This window comes from Melanostigma gelatinosum (assembly GCF_949748355.1).
Source record: "Melanostigma gelatinosum genome assembly, chromosome: 10".
In the NCBI taxonomy this organism is placed as follows: Eukaryota; Metazoa; Chordata; class Actinopteri; order Perciformes; family Zoarcidae; genus Melanostigma; species Melanostigma gelatinosum.
The window spans coordinates 10,345,301-10,362,493 of record NC_136643.1 but is presented as its reverse complement, the minus strand read 5'-3'; the positions used below and the strand labels follow the sequence as shown (position 1 = coordinate 10,362,493).

Sequence of the window (17,193 nt, the reverse complement as noted above, 5' to 3'; positions counted from 1 at the left end):
CACAATAACTTACATCAAATACTCAGAAGATGCGAGATGTGACTGGTTGCCAGTTAAATTTGTTATGTTGCTACCTGTGTGTTCCCACCTCATCTTATGTCTGATCTCTTGGAGAGAATCAGAGTGCGTGACCGTTCTGGTAGCTCCTGATGGCACAACGACAGGGATCTACCTGCAATGCTTGGCTGGTCCCCCATCTTGTGAGCCTGTGTGTTCCTTCACTTTATGCTCTGATTACATGCAGGAAATCGGCACGTGAGATTGTCTGCACATCTCTGGTTTAGTTCTAAACTGAGCTATTTAAATTCACAAGGAACTTAAATTAAGGCTCACACATTTAAAGATCTGAAAGAAGTAAATTATCTGGTAGAGTTCATGAGCACGACACAGAAACCTGAGCAGCTGCCGGTATAAAATGAAATACCCCGATATATTCACAAGCAGAAGCTTCAAAGACGAGAAAACACAAAAGACACATTTCAGAAACCATCATAGGTTTTACTGCCGATGTGTTTAAAGAAATGGTTAGAAATTCTGCCCCCCTTTACGATGCAGCCTCCCCGGCAAGGGACTGAATCCCATTGTGGCTTTCCTCTCTACTCTTTCTTCTCTCCTTTGTGCCATTTAAAATGGATCTGGCTTTCGCGGGATCGGCATTATGATAGAACGTTCTACTGGCCTACTTTGCAAAATGTGTCCCCTATTAGTTTTACCAACAAAATGTACATCTCCTATTTAAAAATGATACTACACTGACAGAACATGTATATAAATTCAAATTAAATCCTGATTCAAATTTGGGAAATGTATGAACTTTACAGCGATTCACTTACAAATAAGCAGCTCACACATTGCTACTTTCCCCCTTGTAGGGAGATTTTATGTTATATTGCAATCCTCTTAATTAAAGTCACAGTTGTTCTCGGCCTGTTTCACTTCAGGCAGTTACATACATGTTAATGTAATCACATTCTAATATGTCTTTGCTCTTTGTATTGAAAACCTTTGATTTGTTCCTGTGTTGAACATTTTCTATCACTGGTTTGAACGCCTCCAATCTTGTGGTTTTTATTCCAAGCGATGTGATAAATAATTCACTGAGTGTTTTGTAATTGGGACTGCCTCAATTTGGCAGATGGTGCCTTGGTAGTATCTACCCTACGGGCTTGTGCAGCGTATGGTAAACTTATGCCCACATCATTGTTTGCCATATGCTCCTTCTGGACTGAGAAGCGGCCACACACCATTTTGCTCCTAGGCATGCTTGATTTTTCTCTTTTTTTACCAAAGGCATGACCGGATGAAGGATATATGTCACCAACCTGCAGTTCATCTAATTACCCCCCACTAGAGTGCTGCCCAGGTAACACACTTTGTCGCATTGATTGGCTGAGAACCAGACGAGACAGACTCTAATTGACATTGAGTGGGATTGTTCGGTTCGACATTTGCAAAGCTCAGACTTTGCAAATGTCGGAGCGTGGATTTGGCGGAATCACTGAAGGGAGACGGATTTCTGGTTCCCACTATTGCTGCGTTATCGTGACCAAGTGACAAACAGGCAGGTAGGGGCTCAACTTGGATATTGCCAGGAAAAGATAATGCCATTGCTGAGGGAGAGTGTGGAGATTTCCTACCACTGAGCTGACATCGGAGAAAAGTCGCTTGATTAAAACAGCTGCTAGATATAGAGGGAAGGGAGTTAAAGCCATGAAAAGGCAGACAGAAAGTTAGATTTTTGTTCCGTTTGAACGAGCGAGACAAAAGAAAATCTGAGACTGTGCGTGCAAAAGCTGAGATGAATGTTCAATCTGGTTTGGCAGGAACAAATGGGCCTACAAAAGCTATCGAATTACGGAGCAATAATTAACTCGCTCATTGCATCCCTCCTCCCTCAACACCTGCCATACCAACACGCAGGCTCTGATTAAAAATGCAGGCCTCTCACAAGCCTTTTAGATAATTCAGCAGGTTTCCTTGCTGTGCTACTAGTTAGAACAAGAGGGTTGGTTTCAATCTTTTCAGAAACACCGCATTAAATTTGTATGGTAAGGCTTGCACATGGGTCTGTGGGCTAAAAGACATCGCATTGACATTGATCTGTCATGTGAGTGTAAATGTTTTCCACTTGGGCGTCTCCAGCCACAATCAAACCTGGCAGAGTTCGTGCTATGCTCTGTGTACCGAGCTATACAGGACCAGGCCTGTTGCTGCCCAAACACAAATAGGTTCACTACTCACTCAGCCTGCAGGGTAGCCCCCAGTCTTGTTTCCCAACCACACAACGTGAGCTCTCAAAGATTTTGCTGTTTGTCAAAATGGCAACCGATTTCTCCTGGAGGCACAAACGTGTCCGTGTTTCAGTGGGATTCCTTTGATCTGCAAGATAAAGTGCTTTAGAAGGTCCTTGAAGCCCACTTTGATCTCTCACCATGAAACACTGTCGGAAGTGCTCTGCCTGTTTGCAAGATTACTGCTGGAACGGGGTCATCTCTCTGTGGCTGCTGAAAGGCCAACGTCTATTGCCTTAATGAGATGCATTTGAGATGATCTGCAGAATCATTGTTTCTTTTTAGATTTCCTGCCCACCATCTTTTTCAGTCTGTTATCGAGCTGATCCACCATTTTTTTTTGCTGATAGTAGCCTCGGAGGAATTTACATTAAATATATATCGTGATTGAAGTGTTGTGAAGGAGTACCGGTCTTCGTTTGACAGACCCTCTTATTATAATATCAATACGTTGTCAAGTAGGCCGTCACAGTGGTTACTATATTATTAACTGATCGTACCAATATGTGTGTGACCTCAATCATTTTTATGATGAATTATCCTACAATATATGGAGATAACCTTGATATTCCCACTTCTGTTTACATGTTTTTTTGTTTACATGGGAATGTCACAAACACACCAACATGATGCCAGAATAAACAGACATTGTGCATTTTTGTTGACAGTGCCTAAGCGTCAATTTTGTGGTTTTATTTGATTTGCGTTTTATTTATATAGGAGATATATATTTTTAACATTCCAATTCTAATCTCGGAATATCTTTAAGAATTAAAAGTGTATTGCTCTTTTCAATGGTGTTCTCGCATCCTAATGCTATTTCATTATCATATCAGCGGCATAAATTGGTCATAAAGTTACAATAACATTGTTTATTGCAATTATTTCTGGGACAAAATAGCATCCAACAAGATCAGTTATTGTGACAGGGTTATGGTCCAGACTCCACATGGAGAGTTAATGAGACTCTTTAAAATGAACAAAAATTAAAGTTTCAAATAAATATGTTGTGCAGGAAGCCAATAAAAAATAACAACAACAAAATATTGATCCTTCGTCATTCACCAACTCTTATAAAATCTGCATTAGTAGAGCTGAAATCACAATTTCAAAGAGTGCAATTTCCTACATTTTCAATGTTGTTTAATTAACAGAGTGTTAACAAGCTCTAAGAAATGGGAAGATTTCACCGGCTTTGATGACAACTGTCGCTAGGAAATTTACTCAGCTGTATCTAATTAGCTTTAATTACATAAGCGTGAAAAGCGACACAGAATAATGTATTGGTTCCTGCCTGGGTTACCTGCTCTCTAACAACATTAAGGCTTTTCAATTGATAAGCCCACTCTAGAGACCTCTATGACATTGTATTTTCTCAATTCAAAGAGAGCATCTGCGGTTTTATTCCTTGAATTTACTGAAAGCCCCCTGCTATTTTCACATTTTACACGAAGAAACAAGCAAAAATGTTGTGTTCTCAGGCCCATTAAAGTAATCCATTTGGAGGTACTTCTATGAGCGAAACACACACATAGATTCAATGAGGGTAGCCTCATTTGTTCAGGGTTCAACTGTAAAATCTTGGGACGGGCTGTGACTCACCCTCAGCCCTTTGTCCGCTGGCCTCGGGCACGGCTCTGATAAACACTGACTGTATTTCTTACATTGCAGGCCTATCTACTCCACAGTTGATGCACCCTTTTAGTTCTTTCACCAAAGCACACGCATACTGCACTGACCAAAGTGTTGCAACTCAACATCACTTCTGTTTCATGGAATTTGTACCCATCGCTTCATGACCCATTCAGCCAAGTGAGTCACTAAAGACAATACCTTCAACAGTGGCGACGAATAAGGAATAAGTGAGTTCCCAGCCAAGTAACAACAACAAAACGAAATGATTAACAGTTCCAGGACCTTATTGCCTTCATTGTCGAGGTTTCGTTTTCAGTTTGTGTAACTTTGAAACATGGGAGCCAAATTAGTTTCTCTTGGGTTTGCTTGGTCCTACACATATATTTATACGTATAGGCCCCACCCCATTAACACCTCCACAATATTTACAAACATATTTGGAGCATAACAAAATGCATTTATTTGTTTTCCATAACCATTGATAGATTCCTTTGTCCTTTCAGCTTTGATTGTAGCTTTGATTGACAATTATTCAACACATTTAGATCAGGATTTGAGGTGGCACCTGGTGGACATGACCATTTTAAAAGCCTTAATTTCATGTTTGCATTTATACGTTGTTATTGTAACAATGCCATCACCATGTGGATTGGGACACAGATGCACATGGAAAATGTCTAAAAGAGTTGTTTTTTTAAATCAAAATCACAGATTTGTTAGTGCTGTGCCTTTTGTTTTGTTAAGAGAAATGGAAAATATTTTTCTGTAATTATCGCGCTGTATATAAGCACCTAATGAGACACAATGAATACCTAAGTACTGTAGGTAGCCATCTGTAAATTGTATCCTAGAACTAATGTTTTGTACTTTAATGAGAACACATTAGAATGTATTCTTGTCAGATGCACTATTTTCTTCTCACCACTGTTGTCATTATTTTTCTTTTCTTTGCTTATTTATACTAAGGTCTCTGAACAAAGTTTGGTATTGTTTCAACTTAGTCAGTAAACACTTGAGTTGTATGCATACCTTTTTACTTTATCCTTCTCAATTACACAGCATGGGGAAATGATGAGCAGGATTCCCCTTAGAAAGCATACTTTACAATTGTCTCTGATGGAGTGTAATGTCATATAGTTAAGGCTGCAGATGCCAGAACCACTGGGAGCTGTCAACACTGTGGCATTCTCTGTGTCTCTGTCTACATCTGTCTGACTTTCTCCAGCTGTTTCATTAGTACATCATACCTTACTGTCATCCTGGTAACAGCAAGTGTGCTTTCTGGTGTTTTAGTTTTTCGCTCAGTCATCAATCATGGGCTGTGTTTTGTTGTTCGCTGCTCCATGGCTGCTGTACAGTTTGTACCTAATTCCACTTTGCCTAAAGACCTAGAAATGGAGGTGCAGGATAATCTTTTGGGACATTAATCAAGCTCAGACTGGGCCTCAAACCGACTCAACCTGCCCATCTCTGGCATTACAGAGGTGCTTGGCACAGTGCATGTTGAGCAACTCAGATCTTTATCCAAACGTGTGAGTATGTGTGCAAATCTTGGCCGCACTGGGCCCGTCTGCGATACTCGGGACACTAGCTGCCAATGGAAATTTGATGCATCTAAAATCTGCCTTCCTTTTCAGCGCGGTCTCTATTTATGGGAGCTGGCTGATTTGTTGGTTGAGTTCCAAGGGTTTTGTTGAAGCATTGTGTTAGGAGGACTATATTTATTTACCTTTTGTTCAGCAACATTAAGGATTCCTGATGACAGATTTGGAGCTTTGCACGGATTTGTGGATTTCTCGGAAGTTTGCATTCAGAGCCGTTGTTATGCGTGTGAAAATCGATTGTTTTGTTTTTGTAACCCAGTTTGATATCAATGTCTAGTCTGCAAAATCCATTATAGCTCATATGAACAAAAAAGTTATACAATTCATCATTTAAAAAAAAATTACCTGAAGTCATCTTCTCACAAATATTTTCCTGCAAGAGCGTGATCTATCTAACAGCGGGATGTATTGGGAACAAACAAGACTCAGTTTGTGCTGTTCATTCCTTTTTGCTATGTAATCACCTTGTAGTAGCCCATAGCTCTTCTAACTGTGTTAGTATGACTCTGTAACTTAAACTAAAAGTATCTGTGTTATGAAGCCGATAATAGCTGTGGTGGGGCCCACATAAACAAGTAAAAGTCACTCATCAAGGCCAGGTGAAAAAATATTGACATGACTTGCAGCTCACATAGTAAATTTAGTGCAAAACTACAGAATTTCTCTCTTTTAACAGATTTGTTTTTGCAAACTCAATAACTACAAATTAATTTCAGACATTTCTTCTTTGGCGTAGCCCCGATCGATATTCCTGGTGTTTTCCACACTTCCTTTAAATGCCTGGATGAGAGACCTTTAATGCAATTTGATAGAAGTCTCTGAGAAAATGACCCGACTTCTCACTTGATTGATTACCTCGCTAATAAACATTGCAAACATGAGTTTATGGTCTCAATTGCTATTTTCAAGTCTTCTTCAATACCGCATGATGTTTATTTCCCAAATGATGGTCTCATTTAGAGTAAATTAGAAGATAAAGCAGGTGGCGGTTAGAGGAATGAATGCAAAAGGGTTTTCATTCTACCCTCTAGGCTTCAGAAAACAACAAAGTTGTGGGCTGAAAGGAGTTTAGTTTTTAGTTAAACAGTGTAATTTGCATTATAAAAATCCAAACAGTCTGTGAGACCGTCTTGGATGTACTAGTGTTAAGCACAGACACTCTTATGCAGCTACCAATAAGGGTCACTCATTGCAGGTGTCGACTGACTGGCGGTGCTGGTGACTGATCACTGCGAGTCTTAACAGCTTCTTTCTGTGTCCATTCATCATATTTAATTAACAACAGAATGCGCTTCATTTTGTAAGTTATTGTGCACCTTTTTGTGTTCATTCCCGGCTGCAGTTCAAAACGGAATACAAAATAAAGTACTGTATCAAAAGCTCAAAGTTAGAACTCGTAACATGTTGTCTATTGCTCCATTGATCTTCAATGGACAATGTTACAGTTCACGGTATGGTTCTCCCATGGGTGCTCACGATTGCCCATGGGTGCCTGAGCTCCCGATCGTCCACGCAATCAGTACCAATGTGTTGTGCTGTGGTTCATGCGATGGCTTCATTTGAATGTGTACCGGTACTTTACTGTCAAAGAAGTGTTTTGGGCCCATTGTATGTTCATCTATTGTAAGCTGTAGTCTGTATTCTTTCTTAAAAATGGACTTCAAAATATTTACTTTGTGAGTGCAAGCATGTGTCTATGTGGGTGTGTACATCTGCAGGTATCCGTGTGTGTTCTCAAGGATCATTTCTAGTTTCCTTTCAGAGAAAAAGTTTAAAGTTGGCTCTCAACATTTTGTTCGGATGGGTTTCTTTTGGACCGCCTGACTCTGTCTGGATATTGGACATGAGTGATTGACGATCACACTGCTTATTGTACTTTGGTCCGTCTCAGACAAGGGAACCAGCAATCAATATGAGGAAGCTGTTTTCTGCCCTGTCCTTGGGCAGCCACAGTCTGGCATAATGAACATTCTTAGTTACTAGATTTACAAAACAGCAGTCTGCACCATGTTTGTACCTTTTTTGTTTTGTGTTATCCCATTAGGAACAAATCTGATAGCTTGAGGCATCCAATGACAAAGAAGAGAGCAAAAACATCAATTTCCCTTTAAAGTTTGTGGAATGAGGTTTAGCAGGTCATTGCTATGCTTACATACCCTAAATGGGGTTGGGTACTAGACGGAGACATAGATTGTGTGGCGCTGTGTAATTTCTCCCCTGCTAGATGGCCCTATCTTCTACTGCTTATCAGAAACAAGAAGAAGAACGCAAATAAAAAACACCACAAGTATCTGCAGGGAACGCAACCTCCCACATGCAATAGCATTACCACAGGTCAGGTGGAGGGAAGGAGATTGGGAGCATTTGAATGGTGTCCCAAATAAATTCAATTTGGACAGGTTTTTATGGAGGGCAGGTTGTAGTGCTGAGCTGCTGGCCTCATTACCTCGCCTGGCAGAGGGACTGTTTGTTTACTGCTGTGCTGATAGGACAGGCAGGGTGGTTCCCATTACATGATTTGTTTTGATGGAACTTTGTACCTTACTGGAAAGAGAATTTAATAAAATGTCCAGTCACACCAGAGAAATAAATATATAGTTGGATGACAATTAAACTACCTACGAAACCAAACGAAACAAGACATGTGTTATCAGTATTGTGTTTATAAAAAGCAAAAAATCCACTTAAATCCAAATACACCAAGAGTCTTCAGCCATGCTAAGCAGCTCTGTGGGGCTGTACTTGGGCAAAGAGGTGCTTTGAGCTAAATGCTAACGCCAACATGCTAACAATGACTATTTTCATCATGTTCACCATCCTGGTTACATTAAAGTAGCACTAAACACAAAGTGCTAGAGCTAGACTGATGAATCAGCCGATAAAGCTTATTGCAGACATATTATATCTGTGTTCATGATAAGCCGATAATTTCAGTACAGCAATGTGCAAGTTTATTTGAGGTATTTCAGAAATGTGTTTCTCCATCCACCGGAGAGCACTTACAAGTTATTTTTTAATAACCAAAAAAAAAACAAATTATTGGACAAATTGAAATTTTCTTGTTAATTAAGTATTCATCAAAAGTCAGATGTTGTTTTAAAACCAAACACGTTTTTCGCAGAACGTTACGGACGTGAATATGGCTGTTTTTAACAGCAAATGGCATTACAGCTTATGCTAACATTAGTGCTAACTTGGTTGGTAGTAAGTCAAGTAAAGAACATATTTTCAGAACTACGTAGTCCTATTGCCCTTTTCGCTCACTTTTCTCCAATCCCTCACTTTTTTTGTTCTGTCTCTGTTCTGCAGGAGTCGCAGGGCTTTGTCCTCCATTTCTGATCCTCTGTGACATCAGGAGAAAGTTGATGCTAATAGGCTTTCGCAACACAAAGTCAATAGGATTCATCCTCTGGGGAACATGCATATACGCACAGATTACATGGCAATCCATGCAGTGGATCCGACAGAGCAGCACTACTACAATCCATAGAGCCACACCACAGGCCTGGCTAAAAACCTGACCACATTGATATTTCAACTTATAACCTCATTTCCGACCTTTCCCTTTTATGTCACTCTCCTCCTCTCTGTGCCCCAGCCTTGGCCAGCTGCAAATCCCTTTGGACAGAGATTCCTCTTTTCTCTGCGGGTTTTGAAGTAACTGCAACTCTACAGGCAGGCATAACAGAGACCTGTTTTAAAATCAGCAGGGATGAGGCCCGAAAAGACATTTCCCAACAGCACACTGAGATAGTGATTTGACGTCGGCAACTGTGGTTAGTAGAGCTCTAATGTCACCTCTATCCCGGATCGGACCAGGCAAGCTTTTATGAGAGTAGATTCAGAGCTAATTCAGGTCGCAACGGTATCTGTTTTTGACAATTATGGATAATGGTTCCCCTGTCTTTGTCCAGCAGAATATTCACCATACAGCTCTGCAACACACTGCTCGATCTGCTGCAGTGCAAACTGTTGCTGTGTGCTGCATCCTGTGAGCTGCATCCTGTGACATTTCTGCTGCTTTCACTCACTGTTCTCCCACCAGCTGCCACCTGCAGCTCCCCACTGGGGGGATTTAGATTCTCCCTGGTGGTTCCTTTGTCTCAGTACAAAAAAAGCCACCTGTAAGCTTGTGTCTACAGCATAAATTGTATTTTGAGTTATTTTCTAAAAAATTAAAAAGTAGTAAAGTGGCTCCCCTGGCTTTACAATATTGTATATTTAATTATTAATATTTCAGCCTAAATGTTAAGTGAGGTCACACAGTTCACGATTTGCCGTTAACAAATCCCTCACACAGCTTCCATCTGCCACAGAGTATCTAAACACAGTAAGCTGTTAAACCACACACTGGAGTCTTTTAGAAATTATACAGTCATGCAACTTTACCTTATCTCGAAGCCCGAGGTTAGAGTTTGATGTTGTGACCTAATTCCCCCCCCCCCACACACACACACACACTACAATCCTTTTCACAGAGTGCCACAGGAAGCAGAGTACTAAGTGTTTTTCTATCTTTCTATCCCGCCTCCACAGATGAAGCTCAACCCGAGCTCTTCATCTTCAATGAGCTGTGCGCCCTGAAGGACGAGCCAGGGCCTTGCAAGGCCATTAAGGACCGACTCTTCTTCAACGTCGACACGGGCCGCTGCGAGGGGTTTGAATATGGAGGCTGCGGGGGAAACGCCAATAATTTCGAGACCTTGGAGGCATGTGAGGAAACGTGCGTCGTCTCAGGTGGGTACGACCCTTTAGCTGACACTTTCAACTACTTTATCAATCGGTTTCTGACATGATTCCAATGATTCGCCTTGATGTTTGGTGAACAAATTCAACTGCCTCCACTTGAAGTTTACAACAGTGAACACAGACCCTGACATCATTGATACAAAGGGAGTATTTTGTACAATCACAGTACATGGGATGAAGATGTATTATGGCTTTGCATTGTTATGTTGTTAGCAAATGAAGAGTTTTGTTCTTCATGGGCTGTTGTTCCTCATTAGATTTTATTGCCACCTTGGGCATAAAATCCTATTACAAAGTCATATTCTTGGTATGTGGCTAAAATGGAACATTGCCAGCACATTAATTCTGACCAGTTTTCCTCGAGCCATCTGGTTAATGAAAAATATGGGCAGCCAGTTTTTTATTATTTACAACACTTACTGAACTGATGATTAATTGAAGTTAAATTAATTGATAATAACTGGCGATGTCCTGATCAAGTTATTATTATTTTTTGCCTGTGATCCCGATCCAAGTCATTCAATATGGAATGTACCGAGTTCTGATCCAATACTTCTATTTCCCTAGATAATAGAGCTGCACAGTGCACACTTCAAGCACATTAAAGTTATTACATCAATCCAATGTATATTCTTGACAGATTTGAATGGCTCTGCATTGCATTAAGAAAAGCAAATGCCTGCATCAAAGTTTATAAACAGTATCAAATAGCATTACAATAACCTGTCATCTTTTTGGCCTCGTCGCCGTGTCGAGGGAATCTCTGTTTTTCCTTTGAAAGTGGCCTCCAGTGTTTGCTGCTTCGGTGCAGCCTTTTGCATGAGTTACCCGAAGGAACTGTGTTTCGTGAAGTGTTTATTTCCGTCGTCTTTTCACGTTTTGCTAGGAATACATAAATAAATGACTCTCATTGGCGTCTTGGCTGCGGTGCCTTTTTTGCACTTGCAGTGGCGTGACAGGGATGGCTGTCATCGGCTGTCCACTGCTTCCTGCCTTTGCTGTCCGCCGTTAAGCAAGGCAACGGAACTATTGGTTAAGGCCAGAAAAAAGATCACTGTTTCTGTTCAAATAACAACAACCCAACCGAACAACCGTAACAACATAACTAGCGCAAATTAATATCTGGACTATTTTACGTTACTACACATAACAAGCATAAACACACAGGACACAAACAGCGGTCTCCTGGGTGAAAGTTCTGTGTTTGTTTGACACCAACATCACCTACACGTCTTTGCTGGACTTTCTCGCTTGGTATACTCGTTGTTATGCCATGTAACTTTCAATAACGGCAATAACTTTATATGATACGTCACTTGCTCTGTACATTGCTTGTTTTAATATCATTGCTGACATTGCATTGGCATTGCTCGGTCAGAATGCAAATAGAAACGTTGACATTCAACGTATCCATGGTTTGCAGGAATGTAAAGTGCAACCTTTTCCCTGGCAACTTCATAATTCCTATAGTGTTCTATTGCTTTGCTTCACCAGGCAACATTGAATTGAGATGTTTTATAACTATGCGAGAGAGCCTGAGGTGACTGAAAGTAGAGGGTTGAAGTTCACTGCGAGTGCATCTGAATATGACTAATAAGTGGACTAAAAGTTGCTGTGACAGAACATGCTCGTTGGTCTTTGCTGCACTTTCACTAATCAATCGTTGGTTGGGGCGATACCTGCTAAGTGCAGTCTTCGCAGTGCAGGGATACATTGTGTCACTCACCACGCCGCACTTAGCTTTTGTGAGATGTCAGTAATGACACTGCTGCTCTTGAAAAGCAATCGATGGAGACACAATTAGACCTTTCACCCGTGGGAGTTGAATTCATCCACAGCAAGACGAGCTGGTTTGCTTCAAAGGCACTTCAGGTTGATGCTGGGTTGTTAGTGTAAAACGCTACGTCCACAACAGGAAATACCTTTCTCTCTTATTTAACAGTATGTAATGATATGTCAAGAAAACAATACACCTTTAAAACTCAAGCTTGTCACAACATGAAATGTGCCCTTGCGTTATTCTGTGGTGTGACAAAGTGCTTTCTCCCACTGGCAAAGAATCACCTTCACCTTCGTAATGCATGCCATGTCATACGTTAGACATGTTAGATCCTGGGGTACTTCTGGCCCGATACGGGGCTACTTACTGACTCAGCTCTCTATTAAAATATTGTCGAGCTGGTGTTCTTGCGAGGGAACTCGCCTGGCTCTTCTAACTGCCGTTACTCCCGACGTCTACCCTGCTTCCTCCGGTCTGAGTGCGCTCGGCTGAGGGGCCAGCCTCGCCCCGGGCGCTCCTACCAGTCGCGTCGGTTATGGCAGCTTCCCTCTTCTGGATCTGTGCTCTTGGTAAATGCCAGGTTAGGTTTTAACGGCTAGGATTACTTCTAAAACCGTAAGGGATTGTTAAGTGGATTCAGTCTCTAGGATAACCTTACAGAACTCAGTTGTTAGACATACAATGGCTTTAACTTTTTACTGCCACGAGGAACTTTTACTACTTGGGCAAATAAATGCACTTGAGAATTTTACTTTAAATGCAGATTAGATATTTATTGCAGGTTATATTTAGTTAGTTTGCATGGGTTAAGCTACAGCTCACATAAAATGTTACTACACTTGATTCTTTACTTTAATTTTCTTCTTAGATTATACTCATTAGTTTTAGATGCCGAGACGGCTCGGTTGGAGCTGGATCTTCAATGGTTTGGTGAAAAAGTTCTTTTGGAGTTGTTAGGAGCGAAGGTCCGGCCGGACCCTCGGATTCCTCCTGCTCTCGCAGCGGAGTCCGTTCAACAGTCCTCACGGCTCAGTACAAAGTCTTTCTAGGACTGCCGCGTTTCTCCGTTGTTCAGTTGTTAAAGTTGAGCAGTGGGGAGAGGAAAATCTCCGTCTTTCAATTCTTTGTCCACGAACAGCGGCCTTCTTTCCGTGAACTGAGACGAAGTCCTCAAATACTTCAGTTGCGATCGTCCGTATCTTCTCAGAGCGTCTGGACGGCTCGTGTAGAAATCCCGTCTTGCTGTTTGCAAGTTACTTCTTTTATAATACTTTTGGGCTGCCTCTCACGTCTCTCCCCCCTCTTCCTCAACACGGCCTCCCTCAGCCCATGATTAACATGACATCATTGATTTGGTGCAGGTGCTTCGAAAAGTACCTACATTTTGTGTGTGTGTGCATGACGAAATCACCCCAACTTCCCTGTCTGGGCGCTTACTTAATCAAGCTCTGCACGTGTCTGGGTGTTCAACATCTGTTGCACTTCCCCTTTTCCTACACTCACACATTTCTAATACAGATTAGTTATCATAATCACAGTTACAGTTGTTATAATCAGTTACAGTTGTTATAATCAGTTACAGTTATTATAATCAGTTACAGTTGTTAATCGCTTTATTCAGCATGCGCTTGCTTTTAAAACACTTATTAGATTTTTCTCTCCTTCTCTCTGCAGCCGTTATTTTCTTAAGGCCTGCACTCAGCTCACTTCCTTTTTCTCCGTACTTTCTACACCCAGACTGCACTATACTCAGATATACATATTATTGTTATTATCAGGTTTACATTTGTTAAATCACTCTATGTATTAAACATTCGTTATGTAACGATCATACACTTTATCTTTCGATTACACTTTAACTGTTGATTTCTGAGTATATGCTTTATGCTTTTTATATCCTGACCTTCCCCTGAACGTGTATGCATGTATCCAAGGCGGCTTTCTCTGTGAGCTCAACTCTTCTCGACAGACAAGAGGACCATCAATTACTTAGCATCTTGCAGGCATCGCCATAATGCAGTAGGTTCCTGGGTTTTGTGTTCCGTCATCAGTCTCCACCCAAACAAATCTGGGCTGGAAAGACGAATCTGGAGTTTCTGGCTCCGGCTGAGGTGATATTGAATAAAACTGCTCGGACGGAAATGTGGAGGTGACTGTCAGATATTAAAAGCTGGTCTGAATGTACAGTTTTATCATAAATGACATTGCATTAAACAGAGCCATAAAACTTGCATTGGTTCCATGGCATTTAAAGGGCAGTTTGCAGGAAAGCATAACACCTAGGAGTGGTCGTTTTTATCTAAATTGAACCCGCTTCCATGTGTGCATCCACTTTCACTGGGCTCGGTGGTGACTTTGTCTCAACGACCAAAGTCAAAACTAGAACGGAAAGATAAACACTGTCCGATTTGGCTCCAGTGAGTTCACACTGAAAAAGTGCTTTTTATGAGTCTGTCCCTTTGTTTGTATCACACACACACACACGTGAAAACACACGTGAGCATGCGGGCGACGCTACGCACATTCCAGCAGCAGGTTTTTTTGTGATTCTGCTGATGACGATCAGTGGCGGTAATACGCAAAAGACAGACGAGTAGACTGCGAGCCATCAAAGAGATGTATACAATGCAGGATTCACATAAAATGTTGGGGTCAGGTAAACACAAGTTTCTGTTTGTTTACAAAAAAATCGTTTCAGGGTATCTTTGAAGGCCCTCAATACAAAATTCAGAGCATATCGTTGCCTCACCACAGCTCTCAACAAAGGAGGAGGAACCCGAGGATAAGCGATATGCTTCTGCGCCGCCATCGGACAGGACACCGTTATCAGCTGCAACTGCTGTATAGTCATAAGCAAACAAGTTTGGGCACACTCACATGCACTGAAGTGATTTTGGCATATAGTGGCCACACATGTTTTTGGAACTTCTTGGATCATCATTTGATGCAGACTAGACGAAAAAAAAATCTTACTCCCCTCCACAATTTTTCTGAGCCGAAATTACATTTTATTTATTTTTTTTAAATCGCATGCGCCCAGTCAGCTTTCAACATAATGAATAGGGTGCCATCTCTGTGCTTCGTATCCACTTCTCCTAAATGCATCCATGGTGGTTTAGCTACAGAAAGGAAAAAGTGATAAATCTTTAGAAATACACTTTGCTTTCTTTTTGTTAAGTTTAATTGACATGTCTTTCCAAAGTCACATATTTTATCATTGCCTATTGGTACACAAGTACATGTTTTGTTGGGCAAAAGCAGTCGTCTATACTGCAAAGATTGGCATGTGGCAGATAACAAACACAATCAGTATGCAGTGTGGACACCGCTGTATTTTACAAACAGACATGATGGAGATCACTGCAAACAAGCCATTAGTGAGAATATTAGTTACCCTTGAGCTCCATTTCAGTGCAATTAATGTCTCACTGATCTTGTCTGGCTTATTAGATCTGATTAATTTGTAAGTTGATTTATAATTGAACTCAATTTACAACAGTCATTTCATTTTCAGTGATTGAGACTGACTTTTTAAAACTTTTCCCGTACAATATGATGTTGAATGTTTCTTTATAAATGGTCAATTTATGCATTTGATTCTTACCTTCATTACCTTCTTGTATGCACCAATGTATGTTGGAAATGTCTTTATTTATGTAAAGGAAAACATAAAGGTTCAGGCACCAGGTGACAAATCAAAACATGAAAATATAATGGAATAAAATGCAGTCAGGCTCTCAGGGCTACGGGTCTCGCTTTCAAACATTTATTCCCCTTCTCTCATTTAATGTTTCCTCTGCTGAGTCAAACCTCATGTCGGCATGATTCATACTTTTCTCCTCTTTCATGTCTTTTGTTTGGGGAAAACAACTCTTAAAAGTGCATGTGCCTCTTGTTAACATCAATGATGCATTCATCAATTAATTAATCAACCCCTGGACTTGACTCAGATGTGTCACACCCGGTCTAGAGGACCTGAGCGCAGCATAACAATGAGTCTCCCTCTCTCCCAATAATGACCACAGTGCCTCACTGTACAGTCCACAATATGTATTTATTTTGAACAGTTCGCAGTAGCAGTAAGTGTCAGGGTGAGCCTGGCCCGAAACAAACAAATCTATCCGTACGACTATTATAACTTACCTATCCCCAAAATAAACAAAAGAAAATACAGATAAACAGGAGGGAACAAGATTGACAAAAAGGGCTTGTCACCCCTACAACTACCCGGACTGCCTTGAGGCTACATTTTACGCATGGACAATCTGATCGGTACATCCTCCCACCCCCCACACTAAGGATCAGCGACCCCCGCGGCAGTGCAGCACGGCCTGGTTGGGAGCTGGAGAGAAAAGAAAGAGAGCACCAGGCTCCACAGGTTCTTTCTTAACTCAGGCCTAATCAGTCCCCCAGTCCAATCATCTGCAACGTAACAGGTCAAAATCACAGACACAATGTAAACAGCACCACCCTCAGGCAGGGAGGTGAACAGCATTCCTGTTCATCATCTTATCTTATGACGCTGTGACCATGTATTTCAGAAAGAATTCCCCTCATGTTCATTTCCCATATGTATGTTCTGAGAAGTCGTAATCATTTTGAGGAAAAAAGTAATGTGACAATTAGTTTAAAGTCATAATATTCAAGGAAAAAGTAGCAATATTCCAATAATAAATGTGTAATTTCCTGAATTTGTGAATTTTGTATTCAAATTAATAGTTTGAATTATTTAGCAAGAAATGTTTATCAAATTTAATGTGATTATAATATTTATATTTTGGATGTTTGAAAGCAAAAGCTTATCTGGACAGGCATTGCCCCCCCCCCCCGTGCCGCCAGCACCCCATGTGATGAAACTCTTCTAAAGGTCACACACCTATGTGAGCGACATTCTGTACTGTGTGGGAAACCTTTCCCTCCTATCTCTGCAAAGGTTTTTGCTCTCCAGCCCTGATGCTTCACTGAAACCCCAATGAGTCACAGGCTTTGTGTCCCACATTCTCCCTTTGGTCCTCTGTCCCTTTTACAGCTCTGCTTGAAGAGGTCAGCGACAGGAATACAGTGTTTCTCTCTGGCTCTCTGACAGTTGCACTTTTTTTTGTCCTTAGCTCAGGGCTTAGTTTGGTCTGTGAGC

General features: G+C 41.1%; 1 protein-coding gene across 1 annotated transcript in view; it reads left to right on the top strand.

The window, feature by feature from the left end:
• Positions 1-17,193, top strand: part of tfpia (tissue factor pathway inhibitor a) — a 38,131-nt gene that overhangs the window by 11,737 nt on the left and 9,201 nt on the right. Inside the window, exon 2 of the mRNA XM_079276746.1 lies at positions 10,067-10,267. Within this exon, the coding sequence (XP_079132872.1) occupies positions 10,067-10,267 (201 nt within the window). The remainder of the gene's footprint in view (positions 1-10,066; positions 10,268-17,193) is intronic.